The sequence below is a fragment of the Crinia signifera genome, chromosome 3 (genome assembly GCF_055691185.1).
Source record: "Crinia signifera chromosome 3, ASM5569118v1, whole genome shotgun sequence".
Taxonomy (NCBI): Eukaryota; Metazoa; Chordata; class Amphibia; order Anura; family Myobatrachidae; genus Crinia; species Crinia signifera.
This window is the reverse complement of record NC_139219.1, coordinates 233311412-233332892: the sequence shown is the minus strand read 5'-3', so window position 1 is coordinate 233332892 and position 21481 is coordinate 233311412. Positions and strand designations below refer to the sequence as shown.

The following is a 21481-nucleotide window of genomic DNA, read 5'->3' as shown; positions in this document are numbered from 1 at the left end:
CTGTCCCATTCATTCAGCACCCCCATATACATGTGCCATTCATACAGCACCCCCATATACCTGTCCCCTTCATACAGCACCTCCATATGCCAGTTCCGTTCATACAGCACCTCCTTATATCTGTCCCATTCATACAGAACAACATCTCATTATACTTGTTCCACATTAACCCATTTCATATTTTAAGGGAGGGTGTGTGACATTAGCGCTGGCCTCGATCAGAGTGTACAGTATCTGTCAGAGTTGTGGAAGGGTCAGACTATTGGGGCCTACACACAGGGAGATTATCTGAGCGTTCTGAGGGATGCTAGATCGCTCAACAAACAGCAATGTGTCAGCGCTGTGTGCTGAGCAATCTATTTTACGTAGAAAATGCCCCTTGTAGTAATGCGTATATTTGCACAGGGTGGATTTCTGGGCAGCGGCTACTCAGTCATCTGCAAATTTGGTCTGAATCAGGACTAATATCTCAACATTTTTACCTTAAAATATGGATTTTCCCAACTCTGGTCCTGCTCAAGAGGTGATTGGAAAAACAATTTTGTTAAACTCTATAGATAATTATTGTGCGTTAACTATACCTGCAAGCAAAACTTTTCACGTGAATACGGGTTATCACCTGCAACTGAATTCTTCCCCATAAATTTTCTATGTAAAAACTGGCGGCTCTTATTGTATTGATAATATATTTTCGGCATTTACGTTGGGCCTGGTGCAGATGTGATTGGAGGTGCCACCTCTTCTGCATCCCTGGAAGCAGCAGTGATAGCGCTGTATAGTAATGCAGCAGGAGGCGTCTAGTAGATGCCTCCTGCTGCAGTAGTGATCCATAGACTGCAGCACTGAATCACTGAACGGGAATCCACTTGTGGTGCCAAGCAAGCCGCTGACCGCAGAAGCCAGATGGGAGATCACTGGCCCCTTCCCTCCCCCTAAATGGCAGCAACACTCCTTCATTTGGAGAAACAGAGGCTGTCACTGACCCTCCCTGCCCAAACTACATTACACTGTCAATCACTGACTGCCGGACTGCATCCTGTGTTGCAGCACACATTCGCTCACATGCAGATGATCAGTACTTTGTGATGCAGGGGGCACCTCTGTCCACATCTGATCAGACCCATTGCATTAACTGTGCGCTTACCTTTGCCAAATTTCCCATTTTTTATGTCAAAAGCCTGAAGTTGCACACTAGACATTATGAGCTGTGTGTTGTTTCCCAGCTTTATTGTTGGTGTGCTTTTACACGTCACACAATAGCCAACATCTGTAGTTAGCAGCCTCAGCTTGGTAGCAGTGCCATTCCAATGTCCTGAAAGCAATAGACAGTGGACACAGTTAATCTAGGATAGCAAACTGTGGGCTGGTGAAATATGCAGAATGTTAGAAACAACAACGATAAACTCATCCAGATGAAAACATAATAAAATGGATTTATTGTTATTAGAGGACTTCAATCATTGCCTGTCATAGCAATCCTGCAGTTATTTTATAGATATATCATTTCTGATACGATCTATATAATAATCCAGTAAGGGCTGTCCCTTCTCCAACATGCACAGTGGGAGCCTGGGGCATCTCCTCAGGAGTCTGCAGCTTCCATTGCACTGATAGGGGATGGAGGAACACTGCACAAGCTGGTACATGAGCAAGTATTATGCAGGGATATAATGTGGAGGGCCTGGTGTTTACGTGCTTTGTTTTTATCGCTTTATTTTTTATTCTACATCTCTCTCCTCTAATACCAACAATTTCTCTTCATCTAATGCAGAAAGATTTGGCCTCATTTCCCCCAATTTCGATACAATCTCGACCAATTGTATGTGAATTGGACATGTTTTAGATCCTATTCCGATCCAATGCGCTTCCCCGCTGGTCATTTGGTTGTTTTGCAGATCCTACCTGCGGCAGTCAGGATTTGAAAACGACCCCTTCAACTGGGTAAGATTGTGATCCGACTGTATGCAGATCGTGAGCTCCAACAGATTGTGCAACCATCGTATGATTGTCTCACATTCTGCTCATGATCATGATCATTCTGGTGTGTACTTAGCATAACTCCAGTGACGTGCAATGGTGTCAGTAGCTGAGGGGGCACTGGCTAGTATCAGAGCCAGATTTACACACACACACCATACCTCCCAACTTCTGCAGTTGGGACTATCGCTCCCGAAAAGGGGGCGTGGCCTCGCGAAAAGGGGGCGTGGCATCTCACCCCTGTTTTCCGCCGCTCGTCGGCGCTGAATAGACGCATTCTTGGCAGGCTGGGGGGACTCCCAACTGTCCCCCCCCCCCCCCCCCACCGCGGGACAATGGCGGCCCCGGGCGGGACGAAGGGACGTTCCCGCGGTAAGCGGGACAGTTGGGAGGTATACACACACACCTCTGGTTCATGTGGGCATTATATAAATGTGCAGGAGTAAAGAGTTTGTTACCCTATAGGAGGGGAGTTAGAAATATCTTCTTTGAGTTATTCTAATCATTTTTATAGTCAAAACTCTGGAGTAAAGTATACTGGAGTATGGCAGGTGAGGCTCTGCCTACCTACCCTGCCTAGGGTGTGGATCGTTTGGTCTACAACAACTAGGTTGACAAGCCTTGGGTCGACACCATTAGGTCGACATGGGTCTAGGTCGACACAAGCATTAGGTCGACATGGGGTTTTTCACTGTTTTTTGACCCGATAGTTGACACGGTCAACATGGACTCAGTTTGAAGTGCACCGCATCCCCTTTGCTACGCTCGGCACACTGTTTTATTCTCCCACCATGCCCTAGTGGATGGTAGGGCATGAAATACCTCCTGTTGGTACATGTCGGCTCAAAAATCAGTGAAAAACCCCATGTCGACCTTTTGACTGTCGACCTAGCCCATGTCGACCTAATGCTTGTGTCAACCTATTCCCATGTCGACCTTGCTGCATGTCAACCTAGTGGTATCGACTCAATGCTTGTCGACCTAGTTGTTGTAGACCTAATGACCGTATCCCCCTACCTATTACTAACTCCACGTAACCGCATCACTCTCTTTCTCTCCCCTCTCCCTCCTGCCAACCCTGACACTTTCTCCCCACCTCTCCTCCCCCATAGTCTATACTGTATTATACCCCTCACTCTCTCCAGTGCATCTCTGGTACTGGTTGTAGGTTTCAGCAAAAGGATCAACTGTCACTACAACATTGTGACTTATTTTTACCATCAGTCGATTAGATTATATAAGAAGATATCCTACCTGCAGATGCCAAATGAAAATTCACTGTAACCTCATCGATGTAGTAGACCTTACTCTCCTGCAAATTATAGAAAGCAATACAAGACAATAAAATAACCAATGTATAATACTCATAATTATTACAGCCTTCCATTACTTTGTTTTCGAACTATGGGGTAGATAGATTTATGATGTGGTGAAGGGGGGCATATGCGCTATCCGCCTGCGCTAAAGCAGGGGATAGCGCTTCCCCTGATGTATGAAACCCGTGATGCAGGTGATTATCGTGTGGCGGTATGGGGGTGGAGGGCTAACGTCTGTGCATGAGCTCCAGGCTCATACCTTATTTATGAAGCTGGCCGCACGCTTCTTCTTTGTGCACCTGTTCACATCGCCATAATTTTCTGGCGCTGTGGGTCTCTTGTGTAAGAAGTTAGCTGCCGCTTGTTGGTCTCCGGCGGCTTTAAATTAAAACTGTGCATGCGCCGGGTACACAGCATCCCCTGGGAACATTACCCGGCGCATGCGCAGTTTTAATTTGAAGCCACCGGAGGCCTAACATGGAAAACTGCGCATGCGCCGGGTACGTATTGCGAGAAAAAGTTACCGGTGCATGCGCAGATAACTTAGGCGGACGGCAGCGCAGGAAACGTTATGGGAGGCAGCGTATCCCGGGCAGCAGAGGATAACGCACTCCCATAATGAAGCCCACTCTATTGATAAATTTGGGTGAATTGCAGGGGAGCTTCACCACGATAAAGTGGTGAAGCGAACCTGCGCCCATAAGGAACCTTAAGGCAATATTGATAAATCTACCCCTATGTCTTTGTATGCAAGGATATTGATCAATTAAAATGATTATTATTTTAAAGGAACAATAAGACATTGTAAACTATAGGCTGGGGGAATTACATTTTTTACTTGTCCCAATATTTAACTTATTGTTGAGAGAGAGAGAGAGAGAGAACGAACGAACTCCCATTTGGTGGTGTAAATATTGTGTGACCTAGCTGCTCTGCATGTGATCTGCGTGACACAGCAGTACAGTATACACTTGTGACACTAGAAAATAAGAAGTGGAAACCTAATGCAGGAAATGAGAACTCTTGCGATCACATGAATGGTTGCCAGAATATAGTCAAAAGTTTCAAAATGATACATTTGAGCAATGAGCTAAACGTCTTAACAAAACATTTCTTAATTTCTGTCATCAGTTGAGTAACATGAAATGTTCTCAAGTGATCGGATCCACAAGGTGACTCATTCATCACTTTACATCACAGGACTTTGCCATAGTTGGCCTTGGTTCCCTTTTACTTTACACATACAAAGAAATTCTAACTCCTATTTCACAAGTTCACTCAAGTCCTCTTTTTTAACAATTACAGTTCTAAGCAGTGCAGACTAGACTAGAGGCGGAACTACATTGGTGCAGCAGGTGCAGTGCATCGGGGTCCCTGAGGACTAAGGACGCACTGCTGTATCCTGTCACCCTCTTCCTGTCACTCATTGTTTTTCCCTGTCACTCTGCCTATCCCTGTCACTCTCTGCTTCTCCCTGTCACCCACTGCCGTGTTGCAGATTGTGAACTTGGGTTGGGGTGGAGGAGGAGGCCCCAAATTATATTTTGTCACCTGGGCTCACTACACACAGGTTCCGTCACTGAAGCAGGAGCACTTGTGCTAAATTATTAAGTCAGGGAGAGATCCAGCACAGATGGCTCCATTAGGGGGTATATGTCTTAAAACAATTTTTACTAAAATAATGTTTAAAGGATGTTTTCACACCCTTTTCACATTATTTTAGAATCACGTGAATATAATAAAGGGCTTTTGGAGAAGTTTTCATAAAAAAACTGCTCCAAACTCTCCCTCTCATTTGCATTTTTATTTTTTAGCAAACAGATTGCCTTTTCCATACTTAAAGGCCCATACACACTAGAAGATTATCATTCCAATCTTGGTTGGAATGAAAATCTTGATTTTTTTGGAAAGCAAATGACAATTGACCATTTGCTCCTAAACATGGAAAACGGACACAAATTCGTCCTACAGACAAATTGGTCAATTTAAGGCCCATGCACACTAGAAGATAGGAAAGACAAAAGATATTGGTGAACAATTTCCCTTGAGCTGATCATGAAAGATATTGTGCATCCACACTGAACACTGGGTGCAAGTGGCATGAGCAATATTGGCAGATTGACCTACATGTCCGGAAGATGAGTGGGGGTGCCATCAATGTCGTTCAGAAGCCAGTTATTTTAGCCAAGCCGCGCTAAGAAATTTGCAGGCTTGCACCGAGTGTGATTTCCTTCAAACAGGGCAGCGGCTGTCTAATCGCTTGCTGCTAAATTGCACTGCAGCGATCAGTTCTGAATAACCCCCAATGTTACTCACCTAGAGTATTGTGTTCAGTTCTGGAGGCCATATCTCCAGAAGGATATAAATACATTAGAGACTGTACAAAGAAGGGCAACTAATATGGGGGTTTATTCTAGTTCATTCTTTCTGAAAAAATCCTTCTTAGATGGACAAAACCATGTGCACTGCAGGGGGGCAGATGTAACATGTGCAGAGAGAATTAGATTTGGGTGAGTTATTTTGTTTCTGTGCAGGGAAAATACTGACTGCATGATTTTACACTGCAATATAGATCTCACTTTGAAGAAAAACCCCACCCAAATCTAATTCTCTCGCACAAGTTACATCTGCCCCACCCGCAGTGCACATGGTTTTGTCCATCTAAGAAGGATTTTGTCAGAAAGAATGGACTAGAACTGGGGTAGCCAACCCTAGTCCTCGAGAGCTACCAACAGTGCATGTTTTGCAGGTCTCCTCACAGAATCACAAGTGAACTAATTAGCTCCATCTGTGTATCTTTTAAAATGTTTCAGTGATTAATGAGTGCAGCTGTGCAGCAGCTAGGTTGTCTGGAAAATGTGAACTGTTGGTAGCTCTCGAGGGCTAGGGTTGGCTACCACTGGACTAGAATAACCCCCATGGTGCATGGCGCACATCACAAAACGTACCAGGAAAGACTAAAAGATCTTAATAGGTATACTTTAGAGCAGAGAAGGGAAAGGGGGGACATGATAGAAACTTTCAAATATATCAAGGGTTTTAACAAGTTACAGGTGGGAGACATTCTTCACAGGAATAGTAGCAACAGAACACGAGGACATGCACTGAAACTAGAGGCAGGGCCGGTGCTAGGGTGTCCGGCGCCCTCCTGCAAACCATACATTTTGCGCCCTTTCACATTGCCATTGCAACAAGCTGCAGCCCGATTGTGGGAGTGTATGCAACATGCGATCCTGTGGAGGATCTCTGGTGCATGTACATGTATGCATACACCATCTCAGTGCTGTGTCTACAAAATGTTGCAGGCACTAAAGGTGCCCATACACTCTGCGAGAATCGCATACGTTATGGGCTAGATTGCATCGCACGGCATGCATGCAATGTATGTGCGATGCGACCCGAAAGCAGTACAAAAAGAGGGGAGGAGATAGAGGGGGCAAAGTGTTGAGGACTGGCAGCGGCACTGGCCCAGCACACTATGAAGAGGGAAGGAAGGGGAGGCGGCGCTGCTGCCTGTTCGTCATTTTCTTGACAGCTGACAGGCGCAGGGAGCAATGGGTAGGGGGCGGATCCAGACATAACATGTCATCTAGACCTTCACAGACAGCGCTACATGCCTCAGCGCAAGTGTATGTGAGGAAGAGGGGGCAGGTCGCAGGAAGAGGACAGTGTGTGCGCGGTGCAGGGAGCTGCTCAGCCTCTCCATACTGCCGCCCGCTGTCAGACAGGCACTGCGGGCGGCGTGCAGGAGGCAGTGACAGTGAGGGCTGAGCTAGCTTTAGCAGAGCAGGAAGGGAGACAGCACCTTTTCAGCATGGCGCCTCCCTGCTTTGCAGGAGCTGCTGTGTGGGTAGCGCCGGCCCTGACTAGAGGGAGGCAGATTCAGGGGAAATGAGAGGAAGAATTACTTCACAGAAAGAGTAGTAAGTAAGTGGAATAGCCTACCATCAGAGGTGGTAGACGCAAATACAGTAGTACAATTTAAACATGCTTGGGATAGGCATATTGATATCCTTACAAAAAATAAGGATCAAATATGGTTTGAGGTAACATGTTTAAAAAAGGGGCAGACTAGATGGGCCAAGTGGTTCTTATCTGCCGTCAAATTCTATGTTTCTATGTTACAGTACATGACAAGCATACAGTACTTACTTTTACAAATACAAAAAGAATAGAACCCTCTGAGAACGTCAGAAGAAGATTTGCCTTGTTATCTCCACATGTGCCATTTGGAGTTGTCACTTTTGGTTCAATATTAAAATAAGTTTTTTCCTGCCAAAAAAAAAAAAAAAATGTTTTATTTAGTTGACATGATATATTACTTGACTGTTAGGTTGTCAGTTAAGGCAGTACATGTAAATAGACTTGTAATTACGGTGTTAAATGCAATTTGTATCACTGGTAAAGTCATTTACTGGATGTGATTCCCCTACACTGTGATCAGCAATTAAAAACGCAAACCATTTTCTCAAAGGGGCCACATGTAACAACTATTAGGGCCAGGTGATAAACCACTAGCCAATCAGTTCCTACCTGCCATGTCACAGGCTGGGTTTGAAATAGGACAAGTAGGAGCTGATTGGCTGGTGGTTTATCACTCTCCATTTATCACTTTTCAAGCTTAGTACAACTAGCCCTTAATACCTAATAAATAAGAGTACTAATAATATTTAGCTGCTAAACACATTTAACCCCTTCCTGACAGAGCCAGTTTTTGCGTTCCTGACAGAGCCCTTTTTTTCAAATCTGACATGTATCACTTAAGTGGGGATAACTTTTTTTTGCTTTTACTTATCCCAGTGATTTTGAGATTGTTTTTTCGTGACACATTGTACTTCAAGTTAGTGGTAAATTTTCGTCGATACAGTCTGTGTTTTTTTGTGAAAAATACCAAAATGTCGGAAAAAAATGGAAAATTTTGCAAAATGTTAAATTTTCTGCTTGTGAGACAAATAATCTTACCACTCAAAATAGTTAATAACTAACATAGACCATATGTATACTTTATGTTGCCATCATTATTTCAACCTCATTTTATATCTCTTATATATTTAGCCAGATCTGTCACTCAACCCCTGTGGAGAACGTTCCTGTGTAGGACAGTTTCACTTTCATGTGTCTGACGTTCCACCCCCTTGACATCACCTCCCCCCGCCCAGCCAGGGCTACAGTACACGCCCACCATCCACCATTACTCCACAGCCACCATCCACCATTACTCCTGCACATCCCTACCCTCTGCCGCGACCCCCCTCCCGCGATTCGCGGGACCCCCGCGACCACCCCGGTATCCGGACTATTGTTAGACAGCACTTACATCGACAGCCATTACATCGACACCATTAGTTCGACAGCTCAATAGGTCGACATGTCATTAGGTCGACATGTCATTAGGTCGACATGTCATTAGGTCGACAGCTCATTAGGTCGACAGCTCATTAGGTCGACAGCTCATTAGGTCGACACTGCCATTAGGTCGACAGTGTCTATGTCGACAGTCAAAAGGTCGACATGGGTTTTTTCACTGTTTATTGAGCCGACATGTGCCGACAGGCGGTATTTCATGCCCTACTATCCACTAGGGCGTGGTGGGAGAATAAAATAGTGTGCCGAGCGCAGCGAGGCACCGTGCCCGAAGCATAGCGAGCGGCTGCGGTACACTTCAAACTTTGTCCATGTCGACTGTGTCGACATTTCGGACAAAAAAAAAAACAGTGAAAAAACCCATGTCGACCTTTTGACTGTCGACATAGACTCTGTCGACCTAATGGCAGTGTCGACCTAAAAACATGTCAACCTAATGAGCTGTCGACCTAATGAGCTGTCGACCTAATGAGCTGTCGACCTAATGACACGTCGACCTAATGGTATGTCGACCTAAAACCATGTCGACCTATTGAGCTGTCGAACTAATGGTGTCGATGTAATGGCTGTCGATGTAAGTGCTGTCTAATATCCGTCCCAGACCCGACCACCCCCTCCCGCGATTCGCTGGACCTCCGCGACCACCCCCTCCCGCGAAACGCGGGCCCCCCGCGACCCTCCCGCAAATCGCGGGACCCCAGCGACCCCTCCCTCCCGCGAGCCCCCTCCCGCGATTCGCAGGACCCCTGCATCCTCCCCTCCCGCGATTCGCCGGACCCCTGCGACCCCCCTCCCGGCATTAAAAGGGCCCCCCGCGATTCACGGCACCCCCCCCCCTACTGTGATTTGCGACCCCCCTCCCGCAATTCGCGCCGCCCCCTCCCGCGATTCACGGAACCCCCGTAGCGCCCCCTTCCCACGATTTGCGGGCCCTTTTGGCCGCCCCCTAATTCACACATTCGGGGACCCCACCTCCCGCGATTCATGCCCCCCTCACGCAATTCACGGCACCCCCCACACCCCCCTTCCTGCGATTCGCAACCCCCCACGACCCCCCCTCCCGCGATTCATGCCCCCTCCCGCGATTCACGGACCCCCGCACCACCCCCCTGCGCCCACCCTCCCTTGATTCACGCCCCCCTCATGCAATTCACGGCAACCCCCCACACCCCCCCTCCTGAGATTCGCAGCCCCCCCACGACCCCCCCCTCCTGCGATTCATGACCCCTCCCGTGATTCACGGACCCCCGCACCACCCCCCCTTGACTCACGGCACCCCACGCGCCCCTCCCGCAATTCACGGACCTCCGCAACCCCCCCTCCCGCAATTCACTAACCCCGACAACCCCCCTCCCGCAATTTGCGGACCCCCTTCCCACGATTCAAGCCCCCCACGCCCCTGCCCACGATTTGCGGACCCCCGCCCCCTCCCGCTAACCGCGGATCCCTACACACCACCCCCCCTCCCGCAATTTGCAGACCCCCCAGACCCCCTTCCGGCAATTCCACCCCCCAGCGGACCACCGCGGCCCCCGCTCCCGCATTTCACGTACTCCCGTGACAATGGGGGATCCTGTACCACCACAAGCAGGTACCGCCCCTAGGTGGGAAATCCGGCCCTGGCTGCCGCACTGCAGGTTTCCCCACTGCCCTCTGCACCAGCGCCACAACTTTTATCAATGTCTTGCCCACATACCACTATTATACAGCCTCCTGCTCTCATGCACGCTCACTCCCTCCCAGTGGGAGGAGACGCTCACCCACTGCCGGGAGCTGCATACTGTCCCCCACCCTCCTCCAGTTCTAGGGATGCCCATCGACCATCAATGATTTTCAAATAATCGATGGTTTATGGCCGATGTTGAATACTTTTGCCATCAATGTGGGAGGACACTGCCCTGCCTCCTGTTCTCCTGCCCCGTAACTTCCGCCAGTGAAGACCCCCTCACCCTGTGTTGCCCACATTCCCCTATCATGCTTTACCGCCCAGCCTCCTGCTCTCATGCACCCTAACTCCCACCCAGTCGGAGGAGACACTGACTCCTGTATTTCTGTGCTGCCACGCTGGACCCTCACCCACTGGCAGAAGCTCCACAGTGTCCACCACCCTCTTTAGTCCCCCGTATGCCCACACACCCCTATCACTACCCAGCTTCCTGCTCTCCTGAACCGTAACTTCCACCACTGGGTAATCGCTGACGCTGTGTTGCCCACATAACCCTATCATGCCTCATATCCCAGCCTCCTGCTCTCATGCACCCTAACTCCCACCCAGTAGGAGGAGACACTGACTCAGGGCCACCGTCCGGTACTCCTGTGCTGCCACGCTAGACCCTCACCCACTGCCAGAAGCTGCAATACAGGGCATCTTTCATACAATTCTAACCATATTTCTCACAATACAAATGTTCACAAATTAAGGGGCGTAGCCCCTTACGCCGGTGTGAAGAGCGCCCGTAGGGCGCGATGAATCACCTAGTATATATATATATATATATACACACACACACACACACACACACACACACACACACACACACACACACACACACACACACACACACACACACACACACACACACATATACATATATACATATATATACACACACACATACATATATATATATATATATATGTGTGTGTGTGTATATATATATATATATATATATATTTATTCAGTACATATATTTTTAATTTTACTAATATTTAACTTTTTTTGCAGCTTGATGCTGCTGCTGCTGCTGCGGGGGGGAGGGGGGAGGAGGGCAGCGCTGCGTGCGCTCCTGACACTGCCGGGGGAGCCGGGGGAGCTGCTGCTGCTGCCGGGTGAGTGCCCGGCGGCTGCGAGGGGGGGGCTGCACATCGGTGGTGATCGGTGCTGTACTTGACAGCACCGATCACCACCGATCCCTGTGTTACCGAGCGGCTTAGCCGCCGGTAACACAGGAAACGCTGTGAATGGCTGTTCAGATTTGAACAGCCAATCACAGCGATCGCCGACCGGGGGGGGCACCCCTGCCCCCCCTGGGCGGCGAGGGGGGATGTCTGCTGTCAGGGACAGCAGACATCACCTAACTGTCACTGCGTCTATAGACGCAGTGACAGTTTAAAGCCATGACGTACATGTACGTCAAATGTCGGGAAGTACTTCCCGACCATGACGTACATGTACGTCAAATGTCGGGAAGGGGTTAAGGTAGCCAATAATATTCAATTATAATACATTTGGGAGCCCCTGACAAAAAAAACTTCAGATACCCCCCCCCCCCCCCATGCTACTTGCTCGTTGTCAGGGATCCCCCAGTCCCCACTATGCCACCACCCCTTCACTGCCACCACCTGTTGCTCCTGCGCTCATTAAAATTGTGCCGCCAGCTCTTGCATCCTTAATAACTGTCTCCCGTGAGGCGGCGGCCAGTTGGGTGCCGGACAGCTCCCCGACAGTCGGGATTCCGACAGTCATTCCTCTGACGTCGGAATCCCGACTGCTCCCTCGTGGCAGTCCACGACCCCCATAGAGGAAGAATAAAATAGGTGGCGAGCGCAGCTCACCACCGTGCCCGCAGCGTGGCGAGCGCAGTGAGCCCGCAAGGGGCTTCATTGCGCTCCCCACACTGTGCAGTCAGGATTCCGACGTCTGACTGATGACTGTCGGAATCCCGACTGTCGGGCTAATATACCACACCCGGCCAGTTTGGGAGGCACATTTTCAATGGGAGCAGAGATGATGGGACTGCAGCAACTATCAGCGGGGGTGTAGCAATTGCCCCCGCAGAACCCCAGTGACTCTAAGCCATTGCAGGGTCTGCAGGGCTATTGCTACACCACTAGCCTTTGTATAAGTTACAGCACTGAGCACTGGCATAGCTATAGACACTGCTTTACTTTCATTGAGCCTTCCTTTAGGGACAAATCTATCCTCTATTGTTACCAGAGCTGCAGCGTGTTCTCAGGGCTAATTATAGACAAAGGTGCTGCTTAGGCAGCAATTGAGACAGTGCTTCCGCCCCATCCAACCATGCCTCCTATACAGTGCAGGGCAGGCGGTGCCAAGACTACACATTTTAAAGCAAGTACCACACTCCCATGTAAACTAGTTTCTCAGGATAGTCCAGTGTTCTGCAACACTTTCTTTTCCTGCATATAAAAGTAAATCATTAACAGCGTTACGTGACAAAAAGATTCATATAACTTATTTACTTTGTCATTTAGCTCACTTTGTATCTCATTTTCAGTTTTAAGGTATGTATAAAATGCTATTATGTATATTATTTAATAATGTAACCCCCTCTAAAATAAATACAATTAGTTAAAAAAATGAGGTCCTCAGTTCATCATCATGAATTTCTAGCAAAAAATTGCAGTTGCATTATTTGTTTCATCACTGCATGACAGATCTTGTAGTACAATGCCTCAGGGATTTTAGTGCTTCATACCAAGGGACATAACTCCCAGAGGCAATGGAGTATCCTGCTGCCAGGCTCAAAGCCCTGAAGGGGCACCTGCATATATAGCAGCACTTGTGTACACTTGTGTAATTAACAGCCTGATTCCACAGCTTTTTTAGTGGAGCATTGTGATGGACCTGCTGCTGCTGCTGCTGCAGAGTTAATCAACTCTGTCCCAGGAGTCCTGCTAACAACTCACTCCATTATGGAGCAAAACAACTCTTGCCTGGTACCACTCAGCCTGTGCTACAACAGGCAATGGTGCACTGTGAGATTGGATACTGACTCATGCTGCACAATTTTGAATCTTGGGAGTCTAACCCAGACCCACCAGCCATTGTCACACCTACTTTGTTAAGGGGAGGGAGAACCAAAATGTTAACTTGCCTCCGCGTGACTGGGGTGAACTCCTCTATTCATAACAAATATACTCCTCACAACACATGACTCAAATCAGGGGCGCTTTGGAAAGGAGGAGGCCTGTGGGCAGCCTCCCCCATTCAGGCTCCCTCCTCTGCGCAATAGAGTCTGAGCTTCAGAAGGCAAGGAACACATTCCTAATTAAAAACACCCAGGGATGATGGGATGTAATAATCTAACTGAAGCAGTCTCCACCTTAAAGTGTACACATGTACACAATATATAGAATTGGAGGGCAGGGTGGTGGTGGGATGGGGGGGGGGGGAGGATTCCTCTACTTTAAATCCAAACACAATGAGAGGTGCAGGTGCTACCTTGCTGAGATTTGTAGTTCCTTCAAGAAAATAAGATCATTTGCATGTGCACACCCAAGGCAACCACCTCATCACAACACTCTCATATTGCTTCTATAATTCCTGTCCCATAGATCAAAGTCAAATGTGACTTTTAAATGAAAGGGGCAGCTGCTTGAATTAAGTCAATTTTTCCTTGACTCTCCTCTTACCTTTGTTGGGTTTTCCAGTTCAAGCTGTAGACCCATTAGTGCAGAAATACAGGTCACATTCTTATTTTTTACTGTGTAGTTTCCTTGTTCTGGTGGTGAGGGTCCTGGAGCCTTGGTTGGAGTGGGCTTCACTGTTGTATGTGTGGTGGTGTTGGATGGCGCATGTGTCGTGGTGTTGGATGGCGCATGTGTCGTGGTGTTGGATGGCGCATGTGTCGTGGTGTTGGATGGCGCATGTGTCGTGGTGTTGAATGGCGCATGAGTCGTGGTGTTGGATGGCGCATGTGTCGTGGTGTTGGATGGCGCACGTGTTGTGGTGTTGGATGGCGCACGTGTCGTGGTGTTGGATGGCGCACGTGTCGTGGTGTTGGATGGCGCACGTGTCGTGGTGTTGACTAACAGAATTGGTTCAGCTGTAAATGATGCTTTTGCACATTGATCCATCAGGAAAGTACCTAAAAATAAAAATAATATAATCATATGACAAGGCAAACAAATAACTCTCCTGAAATGCTTGTTCACACAAGTTTTTGTCGGTACTTGTTTAGTTTCACGGCGGCAGCATGGCTTCCGGGTACAGCGCTCACCAAACTATCTAAAATAAACTAAATTAACTCTATGCCAGATGTCTATCTAGATAGTTCATACCCCTACTATCCGTTTTTTCATTAAGCCTATCCCACTCAACTCTTTACCACTAAGAACCATCTCTGTCACGTGTCAGAAATCTAACAAATCTTACAGTATGCCAATATTAACGTATACTGGGGAATTCCCGTCAGTGTTCTATCTCTCCAGGTAATGGGTTCAACGTCAATGAAGATAAACCTTACCAATTAATCCAGTCTTTAAAGTTAAAATTAACTATTCCACACCAATCATACTGTATGTTATATTTGTTTATATGTTATTAAGCAGTGATGCCTTAGAGCCTGTGTAGTTAGATTGAACATTCTAACTTGAAACTGTTTTAAAATGTTTTTATTGCAAATATTAATGCAGAACAGTGATATAACAAGTACCTGGATTTGAAACCCAATGCAAATGATCACTGACCACTACCTAGTTCTGTATGTCATTGATGTACAGTCCATGACTGAGGCAAGTAGCGATAAATAGGAACTTCCACATTCACTGCTGCATCATATGCTGACATCATGCTAATTGACGTCCCAGAACTCTATCCTGCAGTATTGTCAGGACTGTGATTAAAGTAATGTGATGCAGAACGGGGTAGGCCTTGGTCTTGGCAGTGGTTTAAATGGTTTTGGTATGAGTTTGTACAGGTTGGGATCATTTGGTCTACAGCATGATGGTCGACAGTCATTAGGTCGACAGTCATTAGGTCGACATGGGAAAATGTTGACATGGGTCTAGGTCAACATGGGAAAAGGTCAACATATTTCTAGGTCGAAAGGTTATTAGTTCGACAGGTCGTTAGTTCAACGGGTCATTAGACAATGTTTAGGTCGACAGTCAAAAGGTCGACATGGGGTTTTTCACTGTTTTTTTAACCTGAATGTCAACACAGTCGACATGGACACAGTTTAAAGTGCACCGCATCGCTTGCTGCGCTTGCAATGCGTCGGGCACGGTGCCTCGCTGAGCTCGGCACACTATTTTATTCTCCCACCACGCCCTAGTGGATGGTAGGGCATGAAATACCGCATGTCGGCTCCAAAAAAACAGTGAAAAACCTCAGACCTTTTGACTGTCGACCTAGACAATGTCCAACTAATGACCTATTGAACTAACGACCGGTCGAACTAATGACCTTTCGACCTACATCCATGTCGACCTTTTCCTATGTCGACCCAGACACATGTCGACCTAGACCCATGTCGACCATCATGCTGTAGTCCAAATGACCGCATCCCGTTTGTACACATAAGTTGAGGAGTGTGTACACATACTTTAGACAGACCTTGAAGATAGGCAGTAGGTCATGGTGTGGTTTAGGACTCAAAGTATGGACATTGATTGTTAAGGTCCAGGTAACAGAAGTTAAACCAGAATATAGGGAATAGATTTGTAAGAAAAAAAATATGACTATTAAGGGAGTATACGCTGCGATGTATCTCTGTAGATAGAGGTCAGTGCTGACATCAGATGCCCTTCCTCAAAAGCCAGGGTCTCCCTCCTCCAAGCGACAAACGCTTCTCATTCAGCCAGCGTATGGCCTGCGAAGAAAAGCCGTCGCTGGTTTTTTACCCCCCCCCCCCCGGAGGTGCATGTGTGTTCGTTAGAGAGTCGACAGGGTTGCAAATAGGCAGCCATACCAACACAGTGACAACCCTCCCAAATGACCTGCAGTCCGGTACCCCCAAAGAGAGATGAGGGGAGCACTAACTCCCAGCGGGTGACTAGATTTCATGAGCCCATTCTTCTTCACCCCTTTATTGGTCGAGAAAAGGAACTGAGATAATGGGGATTCCCCCCCCCCCCCCAGCGTGTGTGGATTCTAAAGGAGAAAAGGAGGTTTGTTGGGGGGGGGTCCCCACTTCCCTAGGAGTCCCCGGGCTGCCTTGACTAGTGGTGGATGATGAATGCTTTAGCCATTATAAACATGTCCCCTTGGCTTAGGCCGTATATCCCCGCTAGTAAGAACTTGGTGCTGTTTGATGAAAATAAGGGGGAACCCCATGGTTTTGTCCCAAGGATTTTCACAACCAGGACATGCTTAGGATAAAATACTGGGGACCCACTTGCCATTTTCCCCTAGTATTTCCTAAACCAACTGCAAGCCTGGCGCTGGTTATGTATGTTATGTATAGGGGGAGACATCACACTATTTTTTCCCCACTGGGATATTGGCCTAATTTAGACATGATCACAAACATGTTACATTTGCCTCACTTGCAGTGCACAGGTTTTTGCCCATTTTGAGAACAAATGTGTCCTACAATCAGTTCTGAATTTAATCAGTTAGAGGACGTATAAAACAAATAAAAAACTGAATAGAAACCGATCCAACACAATCACTGAACACACGCCTTGAAACAGGTGACGGAACAGCTCAAAACTCCACGTTGAATGGATAATCCTTGTGCTTTATCAGAAGCAGAAATTCAGAAATACTTTTTGTATATTGAAAACAGACATATACCATCTGCACTAATATTTTTGCATATACTCAATACTATATATATGCTTTGTAACCAAAAAAATTCTCAATAAAAATATTTTGCCAAAAAAAAGAAATTCAGAAATACTCTCAGCACTGACATTTTGTTATACCTTATGCTGTGTACACACGGGGGCGATGGGGGCTGAAATCGCTGGGAATATGGTCGCTGAGCGACCATATTGCCAGTGATTGGAGTGTGCACCAGCGATAAATCGCCGGGTGCGCGCTCCCGTTTTCAGCCCCTGAATGGTCGCTGGTCGGAGGAGCATGCTCCTCCGACCAGCGACATCCCCTGCCTCTTCACCCAGCAGTGTTTAAATTTTCATCTGCGACCATCTCTGGTCGCAGATGAAAACGGGACACGGGGCAATATGATTGCTGAGCAATATATTGCTAGCAATATATTGCCAGCGATCATATTGCCCCGTGTGTACGCACCTTTATAGTCGTTTTATGAAATTTGTAAGGTAATTAAAACAATGCAAAAATGATTTGTTATTTTTGTTTGTTTTTACTGTAAAACAGGCATTCCCAACCACGGTCCTCAAGGCACACCAACAGTGCAGGTTTTGTAGATATCCAGGCTTGAGCACAGGTGACTTTATTAGTATCTGAGGGATTCTGATTAAACCATCTGTGCTGAAGCCTGGATATCACTAAAACCTGCACTGTTGGTGTGCCGTGAGGACCGTGGTTGGGAATGCCTGCTGTAAAACATCGTTACACAGATGGTTCACAAAAAAGGTGTTGAATTTCGCATTTAAAAAAAATGAAATCAAAATAAGGAAGTTCTCAAATGAGGAACTAGTAAATGCAGAACATTCGGTACTTGTGTATTATCACGGCGCCCCCGATTTCCATCGTAGGACATTGTACGATGAAAAATCGCGTCGCATCACATCACATCGCATGCGATGCGATTTCACCCGATTTTTCATTGTACAGGCACCCAGATGCCTTATTACCATGTTAAATGCCCCCCAGACCCGATTTTTAATTGTATACCCACCCTCATGGGTCATGAGTATGTGAAATGCCATTGTTAACGCCACCCCACTATGAACGCCAACCCGAAGCGTGGCGAGCGCAGCGAGCCGGCGTCCTCCGACCTTTTCATACCCCCACTATCCACGTCGGCGTGGAGTTGATTTTATAAAGTGTGGCAAGCGCAGCGTGCCACCGAGCCCGAAGTGTGGCGAGCGGACGTGTATACCTGTGAAGTAATGCGCATCCCCTAGTGGGGGGGCCATTAACAATGTGGGGGCATTTTACATATTTATTACCCATCAGGGTGGGTATACAATTAGAAATCGGGTCTGGGGGTGCCATTTAACATGGGACTCAATGGCAAATCGCATCGCATGCCATTGTTATGGCATGTGATGTGACCCGATTTTAAAATTGTATACTCAGCCCGGAAAAAAGGCTGAAATCGGGTCCATCACATGCCATCGCATACCTTAATTAGTGGTATGCGATGCGATGGGTGCCGTGATAATACACAAGTACCGAACATTCTCCATTTGGATAGCCTTAATAAATACATATATTACAGTTATAGTCTATGGCATTATAGTGTAAGGTACAAAAGACTTGTGGTTAACCTAATAGGGTCCAAGTTGCTGGATATCTGGGATTTTGTACAGAAGGGCCGTATTTTTAAAGCACCAATCATTTACAAGGCAAAACCAGGTTAGTTTCGCCTTTCAAGTGATTGCTGATTTAGAAATACAGGCACTCTCAAACACAATGCTGGACCTCTGACAACTCGGACATTCACTCCAGGAAGTGCTTCACTAATCTCAATAAGCAGAGAAATCTATTGTATTTAGCACAATACCACTTGACTTTCAAATGTGATAATATATTATCCTTTCTAATAAACAAAAACATATCTAGGATTAAAAGAAACTGGAAAAAAAAAACTACTGATTCAAATCTACACAGTTATACCATAATTTACTAATAACTCTGCATATCAGAATTATCCCTTTGAAGACAAAGCTCTGGATGCATGTAAGTATAAGAACCAACTGTGAACTCTATGATTTTTTTTAAGGCGCCTACTGAATTATACTGATTGACCTTTAACCTTTACTTAACTTTATAAGGCCTAGAAATAACTCACACGTACACCTTATTCTAAAATAAAGACACAGACACCAACTGCAAAAGTTTAAATGGTCATATATATTTATTTAAAATGATATGACCCTTATTTGTTAAAGGGATGGAAAAGAAAGAATACTTGAGACCAGCTTCAGTCTGGAGTGCTAAACATGGCGGCGACTGAAACGCCCCAATCCATAAACCCCCTATCTTGAGGTACAGCCCACACTGTGACGGATTCCCCGCCCCTTCTATGGCATGGCGAGGACACATCCAGGAAGTGTCCAACTTCCCCCCGCTGAGTCGGGACTCACGAGCCGTCCTGGCAAAGGGGGTGGGGGCAATACCGCACAGCGACAACCTGACACCTCACCTGACCGCTGGTCGAGAGTGCCTTCTCGACGATTTTTAATTAAAATTATAGAAATTAGGTGAATAGCCCAAAGGCCAGGTAGCACAGAGATAGAAAGGGAACAGGGAGGGTGGGGTTCCAGATTCAAAGAGGAAGTGACTTCCCCTGACTTAACCTAATATACCCCTCTCTAAGCTACCGCCCCTAAGCCACTTGATTGGCTGACCCACCTGCTGACCCACCTGCTACTCCTAGCTTTTCCTGAGCAATCTGCTTTCTTCAATAACTTTATTTAACAATCACTAAATTCACAGGCTCTTAAATGCACTTGAGCCTATGCAGCCCTCATTTTATCTAATTATTACAAACTGTAATGAAAGGGATTTAGAATTTTTTAAGTTCCATTCATTTCTAACTCATTTTCAGAATTTTCATTTGAAAATATATTCATTACTAGGTTTGGCCTTTATGTTTCAAGCTAATCGCTTAAAATATAGCAGTTTTTTGTAAAGTTATGCAAATAGATATGCATAGCACATTGTATTGTATATATGGGGTGGGAACAATATACCGTAAGGCAGACACACACACACACACACACATACATACTCTGCCAGAAAAGATTGCAAGGTCCCGCACGCATGGTACCTGCTTGTTGTCAGGGGATCCCATTCCCCCAGGCTCCAGCCACTGGCATATGCCCCATTTATAAATGTCCCTCCAAAAATGTCAACTTCTCTAGCTTTCATAACAACTGTCTCCTGAGGCAGTGGCCATTTTGGAAGGGATATTTTCAATGGGGGCAAGCACGACAGTACTGTTACTGGCTACCTAGCTGGCTGTGCAATCACCATGTGGCGCCGCTGAATGGCTGCCTGGGTACTGCACAGCTCGGTATATATTTTCCCTGTGTTCATGTCCCTTATTAGAATGCGTCTTGTGCATATCTGTATGTGTGATGTACATCTGTACTGCCATTGTTGCCTGTTCCTTGTACTGATAACCCTTTGTATTGCAGTATGTGCATTGTTATTTTTAATGTCTGTAAAGCGCCTTGAGTCCTGTTGGAGAAAGTGCGCTATACAAATAAAACTTACTTACTTACTTACGACAGGACCCCAGACAAATATCTGCAGTTCTTGGCAGGGGTGTACACCAACAGCCCCTACCCTAGATCCCCAGTGCTCACAAGCCATCCAGTGCCTCCAAGCTGCTGTGGGGTCTGCATGGGCTATTACTACAGTTCTGCCCTAGCTCTAACCCTGGTCCAGTAATGAAAATATAAGGAAAAACTACTTCAAGGGTCGCTAATGGTCAATAGATAGGCTTAAGACTGCTTAGTAAAGGCAAATGAATATATTTACAAAGAACTAAGGATAAATTAGGAGTAAGGTTATCTAAAGGTTTACACATACCTCCCTCCTGTCCCGATTTTCGTGGGGCAAACCTGTTTTTTGGGGCTGTCCAAGTCATGTGCAGAAGTGTCCCATGTTGACGGTGAGGGTCAATTGGAAGGCCCCTGTCCCTCTCTGCTCTAAATCTATTTCTGGGAGACAGAGGGGCTGGGGTCATTACCAGCAGCTCACAGAGCGTCCCAATTAGCTTAATGTCAATGTTGGGAGCTATGGTTAAAACCAGCTGTGGGTGGCATTAGGTAGCGGAGTTGGAGCTTAATAAAATGTCACAGACTGCTGTCCCAATCACATATAATAAAATAATTAAAACTGGGGTCTACACCATTGTTGTGCTTACTGTACATCTGATATCTCCATAGTGCAGGATTTGTTATATTAGCTGATTACTTAAGCTCCATAGTCACTGAAGAGTTTCAGACCTGATCGCATGACTGCGGTTTCGCAG

At 46.6% G+C, this 21481-nt stretch overlaps 1 protein-coding gene across 2 annotated transcripts in view; it reads right to left on the bottom strand.

Moving 5' to 3' along the window:
- The window catches only part of LAMP3 (lysosome associated membrane protein 3), a 47851-nt gene that overhangs the window by 24993 nt on the left and 1377 nt on the right, over positions 1–21481 (bottom strand). For both annotated transcript variants that reach the window (XM_083177649.1, XM_083177647.1), the window contains exons 2-5: positions 14034–14488; positions 7446–7565; positions 3232–3289; positions 1145–1312 (exon numbers count right to left, since the gene is read on the bottom strand). In XM_083177649.1, coding sequence (XP_083033775.1) covers positions 1145–1312; positions 3232–3289; positions 7446–7565; positions 14034–14488 — 801 coding nt within the window. The remainder of the gene's footprint in view (positions 1–1144; positions 1313–3231; positions 3290–7445; positions 7566–14033; positions 14489–21481) is intronic.